The sequence below is a fragment of the Eleutherodactylus coqui genome, chromosome 2 (assembly GCF_035609145.1).
Source record: "Eleutherodactylus coqui strain aEleCoq1 chromosome 2, aEleCoq1.hap1, whole genome shotgun sequence".
Classification (NCBI taxonomy): domain Eukaryota; kingdom Metazoa; phylum Chordata; class Amphibia; order Anura; family Eleutherodactylidae; genus Eleutherodactylus; species Eleutherodactylus coqui.
Window position 1 is genome coordinate 195,200,058 of NC_089838.1, and position 25,634 is coordinate 195,225,691.

General features: G+C 42.6%; 1 protein-coding gene across 6 annotated transcripts in view; it reads left to right on the plus strand.

Annotated features, from left to right (window-relative positions):
• Window positions 1-25,634, plus strand: part of LOC136612061 (collagen alpha-1(VII) chain-like) — a 268,004-nt gene that overhangs the window by 74,764 nt on the left and 167,606 nt on the right. For all 6 annotated transcript variants that reach the window (XM_066592145.1, XM_066592146.1, XM_066592144.1 and 3 more), the window contains exons 15-20: window positions 796-918; window positions 1,139-1,282; window positions 4,946-5,077; window positions 6,606-6,752; window positions 8,618-8,737; window positions 13,534-13,680. In XM_066592145.1, coding sequence (XP_066448242.1) covers window positions 796-918; window positions 1,139-1,282; window positions 4,946-5,077; window positions 6,606-6,752; window positions 8,618-8,737; window positions 13,534-13,680 — 813 coding nt within the window. The remainder of the gene's footprint in view (window positions 1-795; window positions 919-1,138; window positions 1,283-4,945; window positions 5,078-6,605; window positions 6,753-8,617; window positions 8,738-13,533; window positions 13,681-25,634) is intronic.

Sequence of the window (25,634 nt, forward strand, 5' to 3'; positions counted from 1 at the left end):
GCCGGGGGGGGCTGTCGCTGCGATGGGGGGGCTGTCGCTAGGCCGGGGGGGGCTGTCGCTGCGATGGGGGGGCTGTCGCTAGGCCGGGGGGGGCTGTCGCTGCGATGGGGGGGCTGTCGCTAGGCCGGGGGGGGCTGCCGCTGCGATGGGGGGGCTGTCGCTAGGCCGGGGGAACTAGCGCTGGGCCAGGGGGGTAAGTGATGGGTCGGGGGTGATGTTCACTGACAGGTGAAGGCCCCGGAGCCCAGCGCTGGGCTCCGGGGCCTTCACCTGGGCTGAGGGTCTAGCGCTGGGGAGCCGGGGGCTAGCGCCGGTTACCTGCTGCCTGGCGGTGGGTGACTGGTCGGCGGCTGCGCGGCGTCTGGTCGGCGGCTGCAGGGCGTCCGGTTGCCATGGAGACACAGCTGGCAGCGTCTCGGGAGCGCGCACGTCGGGCTGCAGCGAGCGACGGGGAAAGAGCCGGCGGCCATCTTGGGGAAACTTTTATAAGTTGCTGAAACGCTGGAACGGTAAGTACAAACCAGCTAGGAAAGTCATTTACAGGGGTAATTAGTAATGTATGTTTAATTAGGGGGACTGGGCAAAAAAAAAAAAATCACTGCTTCCTCGAGACATCTCCTTTAAGACAATACCTGTCTTTGACCATATATTAATCTAAACATAAATGCCATAATAACAATTTATTGTGACTGGAAAATTATTCTCATGGCACTATGTCTAAAAGTAATATAACTACAAGTGTGATATAGCTCACCTTGCTTGGCATTAATATTATTAAACTTTGATATTATGCAGCACCTCTTGGATACGTGTCTAACTTCAAGGTAACGGGATATACTAGCACTTCTATTTCTCTGGCTTGGAGTTCTACCATTGGAGCCACTGAATATAAAGTATCCTGGAAGACTGCAACATCAGGTTACTTTGCTTCAATAAGCTAAAACTGAATATTATTATGCTTATCATTAGCCTTTATTTTTTTGTATATGTAATTGATTTGCTATGTCTATTATAGCTATTATTGAGATTCATAAAACAATAATCTTATATTTCATATTCAGGTATTATAATACATCTATTCAGAAAATATGTACAAGAAATGCATCTCTTAAAACGAACTTTTTCATTATCATAACAGACACACCTAAGAGTCAGTATCTGGCTTCCAATGTCCGGTCACACCATATTACAGATTTGCTGCCAAACACCAGGTACATTGTAAATGTTCAGGCAGTTTACAGTAACACTGAAGGTTCAGCAGCAACTCTAATTCAAAGTACAGGTAAGTCCGAGGTATACTAAAAAGGTACTCTATAGTTCATGTTTTAAGGCATGAAGCAACCCTTATGTTTATTCTCAAAATTGTATTAAGATATTTTTTAAATACACTTGTATATAGATCTTGCCACAGACGGATTTAGAATTTTGACCCTCCTTACACACAATAAATTCAACAGAAGGATGGGTAATATTTATTATTATGGCCTCGGTCACATGAGCGTTTTTTTAGCGCTTGAATAGGCGCTTTAAAAAAAACGCAAGATGCAAAAATAAATTTAACAAAATCGCACATAAATAGTGCCGCCCAATTGAAAGCAATGGGAGAGGATCGCTATCGCCTGCTGTGGCTATGACAGCTGCAGCAGGGGATTCCTTGGATATGAAACCCCTGGATGCTGTGACATCTGGGGGTTTCACCTTGATGTCAATGGGGCTGGCGGCAGCATGCCGCTCCCATTTAAAACATAGGGAGAAGATTACGCTGCTGTGACAGCTGTGGCAGGGGATTCCTTCATCCCCGCAGGGAGTACCCTCATCACTGAACACTGTGACAGCATTGTAAATGGCTGTGATTGGTCACAGCGCTCAGCCAATCAGACGCAACGCTTCCAGGAGGCGGCGATTTTTCAATCCCCGACTAGAAGAAATAGAAAAGAACAATACTGGGGACCCGAAGAGAAGACGCGCCAGAGTCGGACTGCACGTCTAGGTGATGTATTATTATTTTTTATTTTTTCCTGCAGTTAGGGCTTATTTAGGGGCTTTAACAGTAGGATTTCCTATTGTCAAAGTTGCATCGTAGCGCACGAAAACCGAGTTTTCGTACGATGCTCCGCTTTTTTAAACGCTGTTCTATCTTTTGCAGGTACGATTATTTAGTGCTTGTAAAAATTGGACATGTGAAATCTTTCATTGGAAAGCATTGATTCTAATAGAGCCGCTTTTTTAGCGCACCTATTCATGCGCTTAAAAACCGCTTGTCTGACCGAGCCCTGCGAGAGCAAGTGAAAACACTCACCTCGCAACGTGAGAAAAAAGCCGGGATGACGCCGGGATATCGCCAGTCTTTTCAGTGGGGCCAGCGGCAGCAGCGCTAGCCCCACTGAAAAGATAGGGAGAATACCGCGGACTTCTGCCACAGCTGTCACAGCTATGACAGCTGTGGCAGAAGTGCAGCATGCTATCCCATTGCTTTCAATGGGATCGGCGCTGCTGCCGGTCCCATTGAAAGCAGTGGATTGAGGCAAACCCCGCAGTATGATTTTCGGTGAAGGGCTTGAAATATAAGCCCCTTGCTGAAAATAATCATTATTTAGTAAGAAAAGAAAAAAAAATTTACTCATCTCTCCGCTGCTCAGACGCGTCTTCCAGCTAGCTCCCCGACATTGCTGTCCAGCACTTTCAGCAGGCGGGGATTTAAAAATCCCTGCCTCCTGAAAGGGCTGTGCTGATTGGGTGAGCGCTCAGCCAATTACAACTAGTGCTTAGCTATTGGTTGAGCGCTCATCCAATTCCAGCTAGTGCTTAACTATTCATTCATGAATAGCTAAGCACTAGCTGTAATTGGCTGAGCGCTCAGCCAATCAGCACAGCCCTTTCAGGAGGTGTGAATTTTTAAATTGGACAGCAGTGTTGGGGTGCCAGCCGGAGGACGCGCCTGAGCCGCAGAGAGGTGAGTAAAAAATTTTTTTCTTTTTTTACCAGTTAATGATGATTTTTTAGGGAAGGGCTTGAATTTCAAGCCCTTCCCTGAAAATCATACTGCGGGGTTTGCCTCAATCCACTGCTTTCAATGGGACTGGCAGCAGCGCCGATCCCATTGAAAACAATGGGATAGCATGCTGCACTTCTGCCACAGCTGTCACAAGAGTCCGCGCTATTCTCCCTATCTTTTCAATGGGGCTAGCGCTGCTGCCGCTTGTCCCATTGAAAAGACTGGCAATATCACAGTGTCTTTCTTGCGCTGCGAGGCTAGTGTTTTCACTTGCTCTCGCAGCGCAAGAGAGAATAAAACATCAGTGGGTGTCCAGCCTTATGGTGAAAATATATACTTTAGTGCACTGTTACTACATAATAAAACTAAGTCATGTAAAATGATATCATTTTACACTTAATTAACCCTTAAGAGTGCTGTCATGTATAAGGGAATATTCTGTACTGCAAAGTGGAATATTCCAACACAGAATTCCGCACCACAATCTATATGTCTAACGTGTGGATTTTGATGTTTATTTGCAGTGGAATTTAGTCATTTGCAAATCCATGTCAAAATCCACATGTTAGATGTGTAAATTCTGGTGCAGATTTTTCCAAATGGCAGGTTTCCATGTGAAAGCACCGCAGTAATGGATAGATATGGTTTTATAGATGTTTTATAATGATGTAACAGTGCACTAAAGTATATTTCTTCATCATTAATAAAATTTAAAATATTCTTATTTTCTATCCTACGCCTGCAGTATAGGCTGATCAAAAGACAGACTGGTTTCACTTGAGAAATGTGAATAATTTTCTGTAACTTATTTACCCTGTGCAGATAATATTAATTGATGAGTATCACGATTGCACCACTTTCAGCATTATTCTCCGTATTCATGTAAGATTTTCCATTCCCCCATTGCTTTATGTAATATTAATGTCTAGTGGAAACTTTTTGCAACAAAGGGTTGTTAATCAGACTAAAACCATTTCAGATAGGAGCCACCCAGTATCCCAGGCAAAGCCATAGTCAGCTAGAATTTTCCCTTGCAGATGTCGCTTGTGGGATATTGTGGTTTACATCGTGGCCATTCAGATGAATGACTTAGTCTCTTATAGTGTGGTTCGCCATTCTGGCTTGAGCAGGGCATGTTCTTCTGATGTCTATATGCCAAATAAGGTACATAGACTGGGGTTGTCTTGATGAGAGGGAAGAAGATGATAATATTTCTAGCTAATTATTCCTATTGGCAGACGATTTGTTCCATTTATTGCCTTTCCTCTTACAACTATCCCTAATGTCCTAAAGGAATTCAAAAAGTACTTAGCCCTACTCAGTCTAAATGTTTATACACACAAATTAGACTGACTCACAGACTTCCTCTATCAAGTACCTTGGCACCTTTCTTCCTGCTTGCATCTCTTTATGTCCTAAATGACACTCCACATATCAAGGTAGCACACTTAACTATTAGAGATGAGCGAGCGTACTTGGCCACGCCCCTTTTTCGAGTACTTCCGTACTCGGGCGAAAAGATTCGGGGGGCGCCGTGGGTGAGTGGGGGGTTGCAGCGGGGAGTGGGGGGGAGAGGGAGAGAGAGAGGGCTCCCCCCTGTTCCCCGCTGCTACCCCCCGAGCCGCCACGCCTCCCCCGCCCCCCGGCGCCCCCCGAATCTTTTCACCCGAGTACTGAAGTACTCGAAAATCGCGGTGCTCGATCGAGTAATTACTCGAAACGAGTACGTTCGCTCATCTCTATTAACTATATGAGGTAATATTTCCCTACCTTATTTCAGGACATTGTCAACCCTAAAGATGGACATCCTTCCCACCCTTCAAACTTTTTTTTTATGTCTCAACTTTGCTAACAACATAGTGTCAGACAAACTTTTAAATTAATGCCCATGCTGTACTCAGAGAGTGCAATCAGCCCTTTTGACTTTTCATTGTTCATTTATATTTGCAGACTCCAATCCTATTCAGCTTCCTCCTGTTAAAGACTTGCAGATTATTGATACTGGAGTCAACTCTCTCAAACTATCCTGGAAGAAAACAGCTGGAATAACTCATTACAAAATTTCATGGGTGCCGTTTGATGGTACAATCTTATATTTAAAAAAATGAATTCAAAAAATGATATATGTGTTAAATAATAACATCTATCTATCTATCTATCTATCTATCTATCTATCTATCTATCTATCTATCTATCTATCTATCTATCTATCTAGTTTCCTTTGTTCTTTGATAGACAAAATAACATAACATACTGCAGTATTCTATCCAATAGAAAAATGGAAGCTGATGGACCTATAATATATCTCAACCTTAGATAATTTTTGAAGCAGTATAGTATTACCATAAATTTTAAACATATTTTGCAGAGCAAAAATGTAAATTATACATTGTATATTGTAATACCATTTTACAAGCACTGTAGCAAGAACATCTGTGTAAACTACACTGTAGCTAAACATTATAACTAGATTGTATGTATAAGTTAAAGTGAGTATATGTGTATATCAGAAGAATCTCAGGTGCAAAACACAAAAGTGAGGGAAGATAAGGGAGGTGCTATCTAGTTTAGTATCCTGAAATAAGTAAATAGTGACAAGACTACACAAATGACAATTGCACTCACTGGATGGAACTGACTTCTATTGAGCCCGTCCGCACGGAATCTGCACTAAAATGAAGCATGCTGCGATTTGTTTTCCACACCAAACGGTCCGCAAATTAAATCCGCATGCTTAAGCCCCCTGTCCATGGCAGTGATTTCGCCGGCGATAAAATGCTGGGGAATCACGCCATCTGAAGCTTTCCATAGCATTGCTATGGAAAGCACCGGCCCCCTGTCCACGAGCGGAGAATCATTGCGATTCTCCGCTGGAGTCTGGCAATTCGCAGCATGCTGTGAATTGCCCCGATTCTCCGCGGTCAGCCTATCTATCAGATTAGGCTGACCGCGGAGCTCCGTTTGCGGCTATTGCTCCCGGGCGGCAGCTCCCGCGGCTGAGATTCACCATGGGATATCGCAATGCCTGTTGACAGGGGGCCTAAATTCAGTTGCTGATGTCAATGCTTCCCTATGGGCATTTTGACTTGCAGAACTTCCGTGCAAGTGACTCAAGCGGGTTCTGCAAGTCAAATTTGCCTGTGGACATTGGGCCTTAAGCTTAGTCCACTGGAAGAATCCTTCCCTAGGGCTCCAAACTGGGTTTAAGATCCAAACAAAAAACAAAACTGTCTACTACTGGTGCTGTTCCCAAGGGAGTCCAACAAATGAGTTGTTAAACTAATTATGTTAAAAAGAACATTTTATTATACAACTGAAAGGAAAGGGGGCTACAAGGTTTAACTCTGGAAGGGAGTCTTCCTCAGGCATGACCAAGATGCACAAAATCACAAGCTTATAACAATTCTTGTGATATTCTTTAAATTATTTCAGATTTCATAGGCTTATTGTTATTGAGTTTCTCTAGAGATCAGAGATTCTAAGGACCTGACATTTGTTTCATTAAGACTTCATTTTATAAATTGTAAAATCATGTACTGTTTAGAATATTCAACTGATACTTGAAGGTAATAATTGTAGACTTCTGAAAACATCATTTTATTATCACTAGGTGGTGCTAGAAACTCAAAGATTGTTTCTGCAGACTCTTCATTTTTTTCAATACCTGATTTGAAGGAGAGCGCTACTTATCATATCTATATATCATCCATTGCTGGAAACCGAGAGGGAAGTCCTGTCCTTCTTACAGCAAAAACGTGTGAGTGTTCAAGAGGTGTTTGTTTCTGGATAAGATTTACAAAGGAATCGGTACACATAGTATGCATATAATTTTATGAGGACATGACAGTGGTTTGTTTATAGAGCCATATTTGCTATATTTCCTTTATGCATGCATTTTGCTAAAGTGGAAATAGATCTCTTAAGCTGATGCAGAGAGCGCCTCCTTTTTAGAGAGAATTTCTTCAGCCGGCTAAGATCCAGATAAGTCTTTACTTAGTTAGATAACATTCATGACAAGTATTTTTTTTTTAATTTTCGTGTCACAGGCAATATGTGTCGTGCAAATATATATAAAAGTAAGTAAATGCGCAGACAGTAGACATGTAATTTTATTTCCCATATGACCACATGATGTGGGGCAAAAAATTAACCCCTTACCTTCAGGTTATTAAAACTTAAAAGGGTTTTCTGGGCACAAAATGGAAATATGGGAAAATTCTGAAATCTAGGAGGCATAGCTAAGCAGCAGTGACCTGTACTTTTTATCTGCAGTTGTGCTTACATGCATTACCTCTGCAATAAACTAAAGAACAGACAGACTGTTGCCTACAACTTCCAGCATGCACAGAGCATTGTCTTCTGGCCAGTGCTGTAGCTCCTCCCACAGCTCACAGGTCCTACAGTTTACCAGCACCAAACCTCCCTTTCACTCGAAGTGTCAGGTAAAGCCTGCTAAGGCAGACAGACAGGAGCTTCCGGCACTCTGACCTGCACATGAGCAATAAAGAGCAGTACTTCTGCCCCTGTCCATCCATCATGCACTGCTCATAAGATGCTAGAGGCTATGGACAGGGAAGGAAGTAGCAAATGCAGACAAGGTGTTAAAAGAAGTGGAGACATTTTTCAGGTAGAAGGTCAGGTGATATAGATAGAAAATTAAGAAAGTAGTGAGAGCAAGGTATAGTGAACGTATTACAAAATGACGATATGCATTAGATTTTAAAATGTTAGTCTGAGCTCAGAATACGCCTTTAGACCTCATTCAGGTGAGCGTGTTTTTTTGCGTGCCTATGTGTGCGAAAAAAAATGCGCTCTAAGCATTAGCGCAAAATGCGTGAACTGGCAAAGTTTCACATGCGCAGCGCATGAGACTTTGTCCATTTATTGGAGCAGCTGTGCTTGGAGAAGCGCAACTGCTCCACGAAGGTCCCCTCATCACTGAACACTGTGATAGTGTTCAGTGATGAGGGGACTACTCATGGGGGTGAAAGAATTCCCTGCCACAACTGTCACCGCTGTGGTAGAGGAGTGCGATGCTATCCTATTGGGTTCAATGGGATGAAGGCAACCTGCGCAGGTAGTTTTGGGGAAAGCCTTGAAATATAAGCTCCTTCCTGAAAATAAGCCCTAGCTGTTGGAAAAAAAATGCAGGCACTTTTAGAACTCCTGTTGTCAGGATTGGTTTGGGTTTCAGCAGTCAGATCCCTACCGATCATAAAGCTATCCTGTAGATAAAGAACAACTTTATATCTTCACACAACCCCTTTAACCCTTTCCAATTCACTGTCTGACCTCTGAAGACATTATGATTTAAGGCTGTACAGCTCAGATGTTGGAGGACATCCATCGGGGTTCTCTTACTGTATATTGCCAGCCTCTCTGCTGTCAGAGCCTATCTAACGTGTCACCTCATGCAGTACTGGCTTTAGCCAGCATACAGCGCCGTTGTATAATGGCAGAAAAAAAGTAATCCCCCTAGGAAAACCAGGATACAAATTGGATTGGAAAAGGTTAAATTGGCTGGAGATTTTGTGTGTGTCTGTTTGTGTGTGTACATATATGCAGTTTTCCGTTTTCTTCCAAATGTATCCAGCTGATTTTGATATTTATTTTGTTATGTAGTACACTTGCCAAAAGTAAATTTCTTTGAAATTAAAGAAACAACCTGGGATAGTGTGTTACTGAGTTGGTCCGGAGTAAGTGGGGCATCATCATATCTTTTAACATGGAGGTTAACTTCAGGTAAGACATAGTTGCATTTATAGAGTTACTTCTGTGAACTAGTAATATCTATATTCTATTTTGTCATAGGCTGTATACAGAAATCTTGTGGGGGTTTTTTAGTCCTAAACTCAAATGGCCACACTTGCATTGCTATATGAAGAGATTATCTCCCTTATTTTTCTTTACTAGCAAGAAATAATAATTTGTAATGTATCACCAGAAACATTTAACATACTGTAAATTGTAGCGTTGTATTCAAAGTCTTCTCCAGTTCACATTTTACTGTTTGCAAACTTTTCTACTCTGCAACAGCTTTATAAACTGGTTAGAAAAACTTTTCATCAATCTAGACTTCTTTAAAACCAGGTTTGTGCAGTACAGTGCATTATAAATATTTCTCGTATATAAATAAAAGCATCCAGCTGTAGGCTACTATTTTATGCAATGTGGCAGCAAAACATATAAATTCTCACATATTAAGCATGTGTTGTGATTTATACATTTATAAGTCAATGGCAATGCCAAAGAAATGCACTAATCTGTCATGTTTAATAAAAACGTACAGAAAAAATGTTTTTGCATTTTTTTGCCTTTGTTACAAGAAGCTGAGTAAGCGAAAAACAAGCTATATACATTTTATTAGATGGTCTTCATGTCCTTATGGTTTTCTGATTGAAACTCGAAAAATGGCAACATCATTCAGCATAGTTTTTGGGCACCTGTGATCATAGGGCATCTTAGGACCTAAATAGTCTCTTAGACATGTTAGTGTTACGTCTGTGTAGCACACTAAAGTGCCACACCTCAGCACGGATGCAACATGGTGTCCTAATAAAACCGCAACAACTCTCATCATGTTGCATAGACCAATTACACCCCTCGATGTAAGGTTAAAAAGGACACCTGTCCCTTACTAATCAGGGAAAGTGGGGAACCCCTGCCTAAAAGCAGGGTGATTGTCCTGATAAGGACAGCCCCACTGTCTTTATCTGGGATCTGGGTATCCCTGATTAGGAACCTGGAGAGATGCACAAAACACAGAACAGGACACTGTTCACACACACTGAACACAGAACACGACTGTTCACACCTCATGTCTAGCTACCTGTGAAGACATACAGAATGAGTCACTGTTCACACCAACACACAAGGTCATGCACACCACACAGAACAGAACTGCACATACACCACATGTCTGGCCACTTGCACAGACATTCAAAACATGTCGCGGTTCACACCAATACACACAGTTATGCCAAGCACATAGAACCAGAACCACACCAGAACTCACAGCCATACAGCTAGAAAACCATAGCTAGTCCAAGTGTTCACACTCCAAGGGGAAAGAGAGTCGGCCACCGTGCTGAGATACAGGCAACAGTGTCAGGCATCACCCACCTGACACACACATGAGACATCAGATGTCTGGAGGCTGCACCTGCCCAGTGATAAGGAGAAACCTGCAGGCCCATGCGAGGTGAGCAAGGTTCTATGTGAACCGAAACGCGTACTCTGTCTGTTATGAGCACAAAGTTATTGGAATAAAAGCAAGGTTTTTTCTCACTAAGCCAGACTCCTGCGTATGGAAATTGTGTGTCTGCAGGCCCATGCCTGCGCGGTCACTGTACCACACACTACTCAAAGCACACACCCCAGAACGCAAGAAGGGGAGGGACAGCAGGTGTCCAGACCATCCTCAGGGAAGGTGGGAGAAGCACTACAGACAAGCATGCATAATAACAGCTCTGAGTTGGTTTACAATAAAATATTGAAGTACTAAAATGACCAACATCTACAAAGAGATGCTGGTTTTTATATGCAGCAGACCAGAGGGGATTGGCTAGAGAAACACCACATCCAGCCGGCTCAATTAACCCTCGCAGTGAAGCTGTGCTCATGGAAACCTGTAGAACCACAGGTTCCAGACGCACAACAGTTAGGCTTTGTTCACATAGAGTTTTCAGTAATGGATTCATATGCAGATTCCGCACCAAAGTCCATGTTGTTTTACGATCTTATTCTGATGTATGGGAATCCATTCCATAGTTCATATGGCATGGATGTTTTTGTGCAGGGATTTGAAATCTGCATAGTGGAAAAAAATGAATTGCCATGTCAGTTCTTGCAACAGTTTTCACTGATTGGGGATAAATCTACATGTGAATCTTTAAGTAAATCTACAACAGAATTAAGAAAAGTTCAATATGGACTGCCACTTTAACTGTCTCATGCCCTTAGAAGTTTACTGAAATTACAGAGATCATTTAGGCCCCCTGCAGACGGGCAGAAATTCCTTGGCAGGATTTCCTGCAGAATTTCCACCCGTGGAAGCTGCCGTAGGATTGCGTTAGAAAACGCAATCCTAGGCAGATGGCCATGATTTGTCCGCGCGAAATCATGCAGGGAAACCAATTGCGGCATGCTCTATTTCTGTGTGGGGCTCCCCGGCCACTGGTTCCGCTCTGTGCATGCACCGGCTGGCCGGCAGCCGACACATCAAAGAGCCAGAGCCGTGGGAGAGGTGAGTGCCGTGCTGGTCCCTGCAGGGGCTCAATCTGACCCGGCTGTCTGCAGGTGGCCTTAAGCTGCTGCCAAATCAGGGTGCATCAGACTTTATCAGTACTATCCGGATCATTTGTTATTTTAAAGAATCCATCATATTGTAGTGATGTTCTTTTTTTATTATTGAAGTTTATAGGTGACAGATCATTTTCAATTAAGCCCATTTACATGGAGCGATGATCGCTCAAAAATCTCTGAAAAGCGTTTGTTTGAGCGATAATAGTTGCTTCTAAGTGCGCGGCCATTGTGCACTTTTCGGGCACTGCTAGCTGATCGTTAAATTTAGTCCAACCTAAAAATCGTCCTTCAGCCTTATCAGCAGTTCTCCACGGGGAGCGCTGATAGCATTGTTTACCACTGGAGAACAAAAGAACTGAAAGCTGATAAGAGCCCTCGGGCTAACTGCTTTCAGCTAAGGCTTCATTTGCCCACTAAATAGCTGTTAAGTAGCTGAGTAGCTACTTAATAGTTTATGCAAAATAATCGCTCAAAGCTGTCACTCAAACTGTCATTTGAGCGATCATCGCTCCGTATAAATGGGCCTTAAGTTACAAGACAAAAACAGTTTGCCAAATATTTAACTATATTGGAAATAGAAAGAATGAAGAAGGAGCAGTGAAAGTATACATGGTATTCTTTGTTAAAGTTGAAAGCCAGCAGAAAAATGCATTTTTACGCACAGCTTCTTCTCCATATGAAATGTAATGGGATACAAAGCTGAAATTTTGGCAGAGACAAGTAATAATAAAAAACATCATTATTACACTCGTGATACATTCCTGATACAATATTCGTTTATTTGTCTCATCATTATTCGAACTTTAGATGTTTCATCTACATTGTATTAACCAGTCAATTTATTTCTGTAACACGTATTTATTGTTTCACCTTTAATTTTATGTTTATTTATATGTGTCAGACTTAAAAATTTTATTTTTTCCTACTTTATTTTCTTCCTTGTTTCTTCAAAAATGTCTGCCTTTTGTATCCCATTATTTTTTAGAGAATTGATTACAATTTTTAAACAAAAGTAAAGCCCCCCCAAAAATTGATACTCTTAGCTTGATTGAATTAGTGATGCGTTTATATGTCATATTTATTCTTTATCCCCCGGGGACACCGTTATCTACATTGCATTAATATATCTTAATGGGCCGACATGTTCTGTCCTCTTACCCAGCTAACATCTATACATCTTGGTCTATATGACAATTATCGGCACCCTATACAGCAATGACTATTATCGGCACCCTATAAATGCAATGGGTGGACAAAATTAATATCTCTATCTTTATAAGGTAGACCTCTGCTCAAAACAAATCTAACCCCAAACTGCCGTCAGCAAGCAATATAGTATAATACTGTATAAGTACAATCTGACTTATAACATCTATTTAAGTATATGGACATATGTATTCTAAACAATTGACCACCCGGTTCTTGAAAAGTCGTGGGTCTGACTGAAATGCATTGAACCATGAACCATTCATTTTGAATCAATCACTGAATATCTCGATTCAGTCAGTGATTACATCAACTCACTAAGGTCTAGAATTGTTTGGCTAATTATATATGAATGTTAGAAGATGGTTGGTCAAGTCTATCAACCAAACCAGTGAATGAAAACACTAAATTGGGACAATATCTCATACTGAGGGGTGATTCTAACCTATTACACTACAAAATCTCAGATATATGGGAGACACAACTAGGGAAGATTGACAACGCCCTATCCCCCCATGTATATATTGTCCTTCTAATGGGAAGTTCCTATGGGACAAAAACTGCGTAGCCATACCTGAGACGTACAAACTGAGTCTAAAATCACACTTCCTTTATGTGGTAACACCGTGGCCTATACCAGCACCTGTGTTCTGTTCATTGTTATTTTGTCTTTGTCTTATTTTCTCATTAGTGGATGAGTGTCTTGAGCCCAAAGTGTGTTTTTTAAAGTAAAAGTAATAAAATATTATAGTTTTAAGGGATCTTCTGTGATGTGGGCATTTTATAAATTAGTTCCCTCTGCCTCTGTGATTCTCTATTACAATTTTTAACCAACCACAACTGACGAAGAGACTTTGCCTTGAAACATCTTTTTCTGCTGGCTTTTAACTATAGATTTGTGCTGTTGTGTTCATATATACAATATCAGTTATCCATTGTCTATACTGAGGAAGGTTTGTGTCTTAACCTGGTGCTTTCAGATATAGCTACAAAGATAAATTTTGTAATACTTTCATTTACTTTTACAGAATCTGATGCCTCCGTGGAACAATTGGCAGCATCATACAGATCATTCAGGCTCACTGGATTACAGTATGGAAAAACCTATGTTTTTGCAATAAAGCCCTTGTTTGGGGAGATGGAAGGACCAGAGAAAGCTATAACCCAAGTTATAGGTAAGAATTTACAGCCATATATGTAATTTTAAGGAGACATTTGGACAGTTTTACGTAAATAGAACATTTTTTAATTTACTTTATGGATAAATTGTTCATAGCTTTCAAAATCGTAAGTCAATGTGAATGAAAAGCTTCTTTAAATTTAGAAGTTGCCATCCTGTCCTGATAGTTTGATGCTCACACAGGTTAATTGTAGAGATGAGCGAACGTACTCGTCTGAGCTTGATGCTCGGGCGAATATTAGGGTGTTCGGGATGCTCGTTACTCTTAACAAGCACCACGCGGTGTTCGGGTTACTTTCACTTTCCTATCTGAGACGTTAGCGCACTTTTCTGGCCAATTGAAAGACAGGGAAGGCATTACAACTTCCCCCTGTGACGTTCAAGCCCTATACCACCCCCCTGCTGTGAGTGGCTGGGGAGATCAGATGTCACCCGAGTATAAAAGTCGGCCCCTCCCGCGGCTCGCCTCAGATGCCTTGTGAGTTAGCTGAGGGAAAGTGCTGTTGTGTTGGAGCTGCTGTAGGGAGAGTGTTAGGAGTGAGTGTAGGCTTCAAGAACCCCAATGGTCCTTCTTAGGGCCACATCTATCCGTGTGCAGTACTGTGGAGGCTGCTGTTAGCAGTGTTGCACAATTTTTTTTTTTTCAAAATCGGCTGTGCAGAGCATTGCGCCCTGCAGTAATACTACAGGGACAGAAGTGGTGGTTAGGCAGGGAGAGTGTTAGGAGTGAGTGTAGGCTTCAAGAACCCCAACGGTCCTTCTTAGGGCCACATTTAACCGTGTGCAGTACTGTGCAGGCTGCTGTTAGCAGTGTTGCATTTTTTTTTTTTCAAAATCGGCTGTGCAGAGCATTGCGCCCTGCAGTAATACTACAGGGACAGAATTGTGTAGGCAGGGCCAGAAGACATATATTATTGATTGAATATAGTCAGTGGGCCTTTTCTTTAAAAAAAAAGGGAAACATTCTATTTGGCCTGCCTCTGACAGTCCTCAGCGTTCTGGGTACGTGTGTGGTGGGTGGAGAACGTAAAGAAATCATACGCAGCCAGCTACGTTTAACAGCAGGCTTGCGCCAATTTATTTCCTGCCTGGGAAAAATCACCGCTCTGCTGCACTTCATATAACACTGCAGTTCTGTGGAACACAGTTCTTATCTGATTGAATATAGTCAGTGGGCCTTCCCTTTAAAAAAAAAAAGAAAAACAATAAGGACAGCGCTCCTCTTACGAATATCCGAGACAGCCAAGCATTATTGAAAAATGTAGATTCGAAGATAAAAAATGACTTACCCGGTGTAGGTGGAGGATGCTTCCCATGAGGGGAGAACCCATCCACTCTACACCTCCAAGTCCTGGTCTGCACGTAGTAACAGAGGACAAGTGTCCGCAGGATCCAGATGGAACGAAAAAATGTGTATTCCTTCAAAGACCCCCCGTGGGTTCGGGGAGGAGCTTGCCCAAAAATTGTTGTATCTCCCAAGAACAAGGGGATACAACTCCTCAAAAGGAACACAAATGTAAAAATATGCAAAGAATATGCAAAAAATATTTTAGGCGCTCTAAAGGAACATGCACATTGAATATGAACGCAGGAAATACCTGCTGAATTTATTACAAGGAAACCTAAAATAATGGCAAATAGCAAAATGCCAAAAGCAAAATATGCAAATATGCAACGCGTTTCGTCGCTCCTATGGCGACTTTCTCAAGCATAAACATGTATAGTCACATACAGCCATTTATATGTACAAGCAAACACTTACATTAGAACACTGACCAATCCTGATTCATTCATCTGTTTCCTCCAGCGTGTCCTGATGGAAATGCACGCTGGGGCTTGCCGCCCGGTGCAGTCCGTGGGACTTCCGGGTTGCGGCCACCACGTAAGACGTCATGACGCCCAAGGCGTCATGACTGATATCCGGTGTATATACGTGGGCTTTTTAGCCTGGTCTGTAGGATTTCCGGGTTATGGCCAGCACGGAAGGCGTCATGACGCTCCGGTCGTCATGACTACCACCCGGCGGATATACTTGGGATGTATTACCCACGGCTCTCCACCCGGAGGTAAGATGCACTGACGCTTTCACGTCTTATATCATGTGACCACACCTAGTGTGTATCGTTGCCATGGTTGCATCACTACTCCCGGATCTCGGGCCAGCTTAAAATTACAAAACGTAATCTCTATGTGACCCGCTGCTGACAGCAAAGGGGGCCACATACTCTAATATACCCAACACAGAAGATATTTACTTGTGTCCATGAATATTTATAAACCCTATGGGGTGCATTATGAAATTTATAAAACATAAAAATAGGTATATATACATATGTGCACATGAAAGCTGGTTACACAGATGTATATATAGATATACACATTTGTACCAAAGTTGCATACATAAAGAAAATGCATACTTGATATATAAATATTTATACCATAAAACTTCTCTTACCATAACTTTAAAATTATTAAAATTTCTCTAAAACTTCGTTTAAACCATGAGGGACCAGTGAACCCAACTTAAAAATCCAGAACATCTCCTTTATCCTCAAACAGTTGACTGATTTTACAGGTATTTTCTCCAACGGAGTCACTTTTAGCAATGAGGGATCACAATTATGAAATAAACTGTAATGTCTCGAGACACTATGTTTCATAAAACCTTTCTTAATATTACTTTTATGTTGAGAAATTCTGGAACTAAGACAATTAGTGGTTCTTCCCACATATCTCTTTCCGCAGGGGCATTCAAGTAGGTATATCACGTACCTAGACTTACACGTTAGATATTGTTTTATAGATATTTTCTCACTATCTTTACTTTTTATTTCTGTGGTGCCATGTAATATATGTATACAGCTTTTACACCGTTTTTTACCACACTTGAATGCCCCTGTTTTCCCTTTTGGATCATGTTTGTCCTCCATATATAATCTTTTTTCTTTTCTCGGACAGGATGGTGCCAGGAGGTTTTTAAAAGTTTTATTTTTTCTAAAAATGCATATCGGTTGCATGCTCAGGCTGTTACCCAAAAAGGGGTCATTTTTAAGAAGGGCCCAATGTTTCCGAATAATGCTCTTGATCCTATTATGATGGATACTGTATTTTGTAATAAATGCAGTCTTTGATCTCATATCTTTACTGTTCCCTTTATCTTTACTCCTATTGATATTCCCATCTCCATTCCCGCTGTTCTTATTCTTTCTTTTTGTATTCCTATTTGGCTCCCTTATTTGTACTTCTGAGATCACCCTTTCATATGCTCCCTCAACAACTTTTTTGGGGTACCTTTTTTCCTCAAACCGTTTTTTGATAATTTGTGCTTGTTGTTCAAAATCCAACGGGTCAGAGCAATTTCTCTGTATCCTCTTTAGCTGCCCATAGGGCACATTTGTTTTCCATTGTTTCAAATGGCAACTTGAGAACTCCAGATAGCTGTTCGTGTCAACTTTTTTAAAAAACGTTTTAGTAGTCACTTTATCTTCCTTTCCTGAAATCTCTAAATCTAAAAATACTACTCTCTGTTTATCAATAGTGTCTGTAAATCTCAAATTGCAATTATTACAATTAAGGGCCTTAATGAAATCCTTTAACGACTCCATGCCACCATCCCAAATAATTAGAATGTCGTCAATGTACCTTTTGTACATGACGATTCTGGTGTCTACAAATTTATCTTTTTCGAATATGCCCATAAACAAGTTGGCAACACTTGGCGCACATTTCGTGCCCATTGCCGTCCCTCGGATCTGTTTGTAAAATTCTCCATTGTACGAAAAGTAATTATGACTGAGAATAAATGCAATGGCTTCCACAACGAACTGTCTCTGTTGTGGGGGCATAAGTGGATCTTCTTGCAGTATGCTATTGATAGCATCTAATCCCTGCGAATGTGAGATGTTAGTATACAATGCCTCCACATCTAGTGTGCACCATATATATGTATCTTGCCATACTTGTGTCCTCAATATCTCTAAAAGATGACCTGTATCTCTGATATATGATGGGAGGGATTTGACATATCCTTGTAAAAGGGCATCAACATATTCTGAGAGATGGTTGGTGATGGCACTCATGCCCGCTATAATGGGGCGTCCAGGGGGGAGTGTAATGCTTTTATGGATTTTTGGTATATGGTAGAAATAAGGTGTTTCGAATGTAATATTCGTAATATATTTGTATTCTACTTTAGACAAACAGTTTTTTTCAAAGGCTACTTTTACCATATCAAAATATGCAGTTTTTATATCATTAATAGGGTCCCCTTTCAGTTTTACATAGTAGGTTTTATCGCCCAAGATGCGTAACGCCTCCTCATGATAGTATGTATAATTCATAAGGACAATGCTACCCCCTTTGTCCGCTTGTCGAATTACTATTTCTTTTTCTTTTACTAGCTTATTCAGAGTTTCCCTCTGTTGGAAGGTTAAGTTAGATTTTTTCTTTTCCTCTTTTTCTTTCTTACACATCTTATTAAAATCCTCCAATACATTGCAATAAAAAAGTTCTAAATATTCGCCTTTTGATTCTGTGGGGTAGAAATATGACTGTGGTCTCAAATGAGTGGTAATGGGGTCCTCTAAACAGAACTCCTCAGATGGATCACACGAGAATCCCTCTCCTTTCTTATTTTTTAAAATAAAATATCTATTCAAAGTTAATTTTCTGAGAAATGAATTCAAGTCAACAAATAAATCCAACATATTAGAAGGTTGTGTAGGACTGAAAGAGAGGCCTTTGGATAGTAACTCTACTTCCCTTCTCTTTAGTATATGTGCTGAAATATTAAAAATCCCATATTTTTTACCTTCCTCAAAGGAGACTATCTCTTCCCCAGAATACTTCTTCCTACATCTTTTGCCCCCCCTAGTGCCCCGTCTCTTGTTTTTTCTCCTCTTTTTCGAACTAAGTTGGCTTGCGTCAGGGGGAGATAGAATTGAGTGATTTTTGACTTCATGGTTGTAACTGGTGTGCTCATCGCATTCCCCTCCCCTACACCACTCATGAGTTTCCTCTTTTGAGTGGTCATCCCTGTATGTAATCGTTCTTTTATACCGTCCGGAGGGTAGTTGGAAGGATCCCCTCGTTCTAAAAAACCCGAGGGAACGATATTACTGTTGTTTTGTTGTAATTGTTTTTCCGGGCCATAGTTAACCTTGTCACTTGTAATAGCCACATTAGACAGACAGAGATCCAAGATATCCGTAGGGGAACCTCCCATTGGTGAAGCTAGTAAGGCCCTCTCTACTGTTTGGGGGATTAATTCAGGTGTGAAAAAAATTTGATCACTATTTAATCTATGTGGGGTCTCTACAGGGTTCTTGTTGGTAATATTAGGCCCCAAACTACCTGCTGAGGGTGGGGGGCTCAGCACCGGCTCTCTTAGACTACCACATAAAGTATTGTCCACCGTAATCATAGACTGTAAATCTATATCTACATTTTCCCCGGTGTAATCAGGGTGTGTTATAGAATGGAGCCCATTGGATGTGGGAGGCTCACTCCTATCCGTTTGTGTCATGATGTTCTTTCTGGCCCTACACTGATTACTCCAGACTTCTCCATGTCTATAGATGGAATCATTCCTATATCTATGTGTAGAATGATAGGGTGTTCTGGTTATGGTGTGATTTCTAAATGATTCCCCATCCCATCCTGCATATTGATCTCTCTCTCTATATCTCCCATAAATAATGGGTCGTCTCTCTCTAATTTCCCCCCCATGTCTAGATCTAAAATTGGAACCTGTATGTTGCTGATTCGTGAAAATGCGTGTCCCTCCCAACCAAATCTTTTTCCTAGGTATTGTCGGTGTTCTTCTTCTAGCGTTTTCGTCCTGTTCTACATTTTTCTCTAGGTTAAAATCCAAACCTTCCTCCTGATTATTATCCTCCCTCCTTTCTATTATATGCTCTTCTAGGGCTCTTGTGTCTCCTTTGTCATTATTCCTGTTTCTTCTAAATTTCTTTCTGAAGTTTTTTCTCCCCCCATTACTTTCATGATTTTTTTCCCCCATTATTATTGTTGTTATTTCTCCACGGTTTTCTGTTATTTCCATGACTTTTATAATCTCTAGGAAAAAATCTTTTATTATCAAAGTCATCCTTATCCCTGATGAGCTTTTTTATTTTCCGTAAACAAATGTCTTTTTCAATTCTATACAAATAATGTATGGATGATATGATGTCCTCTCTACTACTATGTGTAACACAGGTGACTAAAGCCCTAAGGCCATCTGATGCTAGTGCAAGCCTTTTGGTGATAAGTTTCCCTAACATCAGTGTGGAAAAAGTACCCAACATAAGCCCCCATTCTCCTGTGAATTGTTCATCACTAGGAAATGCTGATTGTATCGGGACCCTAAGGCCCCTGGGAGAGAGATTATTCTCCTGATAAATTTTCAAAAAAATACAATCCAAAGTATGTCTCCATGTGTCATATATGGAATCCCTTAAGATGTGGCGATCTTTAGGCAACGGAGGATCCGAAAGAGATAAATTTGTAGACACCAGAATCGTCATGTACAAAAGGTACATTGACGACATTCTAATTATTTGGGATGGTGGCATGGAGTCGTTAAAGGATTTCATTAAGGCCCTTAATTGTAATAATTGCAATTTGAGATTTACAGACACTATTGATAAACAGAGAGTAGTATTTTTAGATTTAGAGATTTCAGGAAAGGAAGATAAAGTGACTACTAAAACGTTTTTTAAAAAAGTTGACACGAACAGCTATCTGGAGTTCTCAAGTTGCCATTTGAAACAATGGAAAACGAATGTGCCCTATGGGCAGCTAAAGAGGATACAGAGAAATTGCTCTGACCCGTTGGATTTTGAACAACAAGCACAAATTATCAAAAAACGGTTTGAGGAAAAAAGGTACCCCAAAAAAGTTGTTGAGGGAGCATATGAAAGGGTGATCTCAGAAGTACAAATAAGGGAGCCAAATAGGAATACAAAAAGAAAGAATAAGAACAGCGGGAATGGAGATGGGAATATCAATAGGAGTAAAGATAAAGGGAACAGTAAAGATATGAGATCAAAGACTGCATTTATTACAAAATACAGTATCCATCATAATAGGATCAAGAGCATTATTCGGAAACATTGGGCCCTTCTTAAAAATGACCCCTTTTTGGGTAACAGCCTGAGCATGCAACCGATATGCATTTTTAGAAAAAATAAAACTTTTAAAAACCTCCTGGCACCATCCTGTCCGAGAAAAGAAAAAAGATTATATATGGAGGACAAACATGATCCAAAAGGGAAAACAGGGGCATTCAAGTGTGGTAAAAAACGGTGTAAAAGCTGTATACATATATTACATGGCACCACAGAAATAAAAAGTAAAGATAGTGAGAAAATATCTATAAAACAATATCTAACGTGTAAGTCTAGGTACGTGATATACCTACTTGAATGCCCCTGCGGAAAGAGATATGTGGGAAGAACCACTAATTGTCTTAGTTCCAGAATTTCTCAACATAAAAGTAATATTAAGAAAGGTTTTATGAAACATAGTGTCTCGAGACATTACAGTTTATTTCATAATTGTGATCCCTCATTGCTAAAAGTGACTCCGTTGGAGAAAATACCTGTAAAATCAGTCAACTGTTTGAGGATAAAGGAGATGTTCTGGATTTTTAAGTTGGGTTCACTGGTCCCTCATGGTTTAAACGAAGTTTTAGAGAAATTTTAATAATTTTAAAGTTATGGTAAGAGAAGTTTTATGGTATAAATATTTATATATCAAGTATGCATTTTCTTTATGTATGCAACTTTGGTACAAATGTGTATATCTATATATACATCTGTGTAACCAGCTTTCATGTGCACATATGTATATATACCTATTTTTATGTTTTATAAATTTCATAATGCACCCCATAGGGTTTATAAATATTCATGGACACAAGTAAATATCTTCTGTGTTGGGTATATTAGAGTATGTGGCCCCCTTTGCTGTCAGCAGCGGGTCACATAGAGATTACGTTTTGTAATTTTAAGCTGGCCCGAGATCCGGGAGTAGTGATGCAACCATGGCAACGATACACACTAGGTGTGGTCACATGATATAAGACGTGAAAGCGTCAGTGCATCTTACCTCCGGGTGGAGAGCCGTGGGTAATACATCCCAAGTATATCCGCCGGGTGGTAGTCATGACGACCGGAGCGTCATGACGCCTTCCGTGCTGGCCATAACCCGGAAATCCTACAGACCAGGCTAAAAAGCCCACGTATATACACCGGATATCAGTCATGACGCCTTGGGCGTCATGACGTCTTACGTGGTGGCCGCAACCCGGAAGTCCCACGGACTGCACCGGGCGGCAAGCCCCAGCGTGCATTTCCATCAGGACACGCTGGAGGAAACAGATGAATGAATCAGGATTGGTCAGTGTTCTAATGTAAGTGTTTGCTTGTACATATAAATGGCTGTATGTGACTATACATGTTTATGCTTGAGAAAGTCGCCATAGGAGCGACGAAACGCGTTGCATATTTGCATATTTTGCTTTTGGCATTTTGCTATTTGCCATTATTTTAGGTTTCCTTGTAATAAATTCAGCAGGTATTTCCTGCGTTCATATTCAATGTGCATGTTCCTTTAGAGCGCCTAAAATATTTTTTGCATATTCTTTGCATATTTTTACTTTAAAAAAAAAAAGGGAAACATTCTATTTGGCCTGCAGGCTTGCGCCAATTTATTTCCTGCCTGGGAAAAATCACCGCTCTGCTGCACTTCATATAACACTGCAGTTCTGTGGAACACAGTTCTTATCTGATTGAATATAGTCAGTGGGCCTTCCCTTTAAAAAAAAAAGGGAAACATTCTATTTGGCCTGCCTCTGACAGTCCTCAGCGTTCTGGGTACATGTGTGATGGGTGGAGAACGTAAAGAAATCATACGCAGCCAGCTACGTTTAACAGCAGGCTTGCGCCAATTTATTTCCTGCCTGGGAAAAATCACCGCTCTGCTGCACTTCATATAACACTGCAGTTCTGTGGAACACAGTTCTTATCTGATTGAATATAGTTAGTGGGCCTTCCCTTTAAAAAAAAAAGGGAAACATTCTATTTGGCCTGCAGGCTTGCGCCAATTTATTTCCTTCCTGTGAAAAATCACTGCTCTGCTGCACTTCATATAACACTGCAGTTATGTGGAACACAGTTCTTATCTGATTGAATATAGTCAGTGGGCCTTCCCTTTAAAAAAAAAAAGGGAAACATTCTATTTGGCCTGCCTCTGACAGTCCTCAGCGTTCTGGGTACGTGTGTGGTGGGTGGAGAACGTAAAGAAATCATACGCAGCCAGCTACGTCTAACAGCAGGCTTGCGCCAATTTATTTCCTGCCTGGGAAAAATCACCGCTCTGCTGCACTTCATATAACACTGCAGTTCTGTGGAACACAGTTCTTATCTGATTGAATATAGTTAGTGGGCCTTCCCTTTAAAAAAAAAAGGGAAACATTCTATTTGGCCTGCAGGCTTGCGCCAATTTATTTCCTGCCTGGGAAAAATCACCGCTCTGCTGCACTTCATATAACACTGCAGTTCTGTGGAACACAGTTCTTATCTGATTGAATATAGTCAGTGGGCCTTCCCTTTAAAAAAAAAAGGGAAACATTCTATTTGGCCTGCAGGCTTGCGCCAATTTATTTCCTGCCTGGGAAATCACTGATAATACAGCATGCTGAGGGGTAGGGGTAGGCCTAAAGGACGTGGACGTGGCCGAGGACGCGTAGGCCCAAGTGAGGGTGTGGGCACAGGCCGAGCTCCTGATCAAGGTGTATCGCAGCCGACTGCTGCGCGATTAGGAGAGAGGCACGTTTCTGGCGTCCCCACGTTCATCGCCCAATTAATGGGTCCACGCGGGAGACCTTTATTAGAAAATGAGCAGTGTGAGCAGGTCCTGTCGTGGATGGCAGAAAGTGCTTCGAGCAAGCTATCATCCACCCACAGTTCTGCGACGTCCAGTGCTGCAAATCCGAATCCTCTGGCTGCTGCTCCTCCTTCCTCCCAGCCTCCTCACTCCACTACAATGACACATGCTCAGGAGCGGGAAGACTCCCAGGAACTGTTCTCGGGCCCCTGCTCAGATTGGGCAGCAGTGGTTCCTCTCCCACCAGAGGAGTTTATCGTCACTGATGCCCAACCATTGGAAAGTTCCCGGGGTCCGGGGGATGAGGCTGGGGACATCCGGCAACTGTCTCAAGACCTTTCAGTGGGTGAGGAGGACGATGACGATGAGACACAGTTGTCTTGCAGTGAGGTAGTAGTAAGGGCAGTAAGTGCGAGGGAGGAGCGCACAGAGGATTCGGAGGAAGAGCAGCAGGACGATGAGGTGACTGACCCCACCTGGTGTGCAACGCCTACTCAGGACAGGTCTTCAGAGGGGGAGGCAAGTGCAGCAGCAGGGCAGGTTGCAAGAGGCAGTGCGGTGTCCAGGGGTAGAGGCAAGGCCAGACCGAATAATCCACCAACTGTTTCCCAAAGCGCACCCTCGCGCCATGCCACCCTGCAGAGGCCGAGGTGCTCTAAGGTCTGGCAGTTTTTCACAGAGACGCCTAACGACCGACGAACAGTGGTGTGCAACCTTTGTCGCGCCAAGATCAGCCGGGGAGCCACCACCAACAGCCTCACCACCACCAGCATGCGCAGACATATGATGGCCAAGCACCCCACAAGGTGGGACGAAGGCCGTTCACCGCCTCCGGTTTGCACCGCTGCCTCTCCCCCTGTGCCCCAACCTGCCACTGAGATCCAACCCCCCTCTGAGGACACAGGCACTACCGTCTCCTGGCCTGCACCCACACCTCGGCCTCGGCCCCATCCAGCAATGTCTCGCACCGCACCGTCCAGCCGTCGCTAGCGCAAGTCTTTGAGCGGAAGCGCAAGTACGCCGCCACGCACCCGCACGCTCAAGCGTTAACCGTCCACATAGCGAAATTTATCAGCCTTGAGATGCTGCCGTATAGGGTTGTGGAAACGGAGTCCTTCAAAAGTATGATGGCGGCGGCGGCCCCACGCTACTCAGTTCCCAGTCGCCACTACTTTTCCCGATGTGCCATTCCAGCCCTGCACGACCACGTCTCCCGCAACATTGTACGCGCCCTCACCAATGCGGTTAGTGGCAAGGTCCACTTAACAACGGACACATGGACAAGCACAGGCGGGCAGGGCCACTACATCTCCCTGACGGCACATTGGGTGAATTTAGTGGAGGCTGGGACAGAGTCAGAGCCTGGGACCGCTCACGTCCTACCCATCCCCAGAATTGCGGGCCCAAGCTCGGTGGTGGTATGTTCGGCGGTGTATGCTTCCTCCACTAAAACACCCTCCTCCTGCTCCTCCTCCTCAACCTCTGTCTCGCAATCTAGATGTGTCAGCAGCAGCAGGACATCGCCAGCAGTCGTTGTCGCGCGGCGTGGCAGCACAGCGGTGGGCAAGCGTCAGCAGGCCGTGCTGAAACTACTCAGCTTAGGAGAGAAGAGGCACACGGCCCACGAACTGATGCGGGGTCTAACAGAGCAGACCGACCGTTGGCTTGCGCCGCTGAGCCTCCAACCGGGCATGGTCGTGTGTGACAACGGGCATAACCTGGTGGCGGCTCTGCAGCTCGGCAGCCTCACGCACGTGCCATGCCTGGCCCACGTCTTTAATTTGGTGGTTCAGCGCTTTCTGAAAAGCTACCCACGCTTCTCAGACCTGCTCGTAAAGGCGCGCCGGCTCTGCGCACATTTCCGCAAGTCCCACACGGACGCTGCCACCCTGCGGACACTGCAACATCGGTTTAATCTGCCAGTGCACCGACTGCTGTGCAACGTGCCCACACGGTGGAACTCTACGCTCCACATGTTGGCCAGGCTCTATGAGCAGCGTAGAGCTATAGTGGAAAACCAACTCCAACATGGGCGGCGTAGTGGGAGTCAGCCTCCTCAAT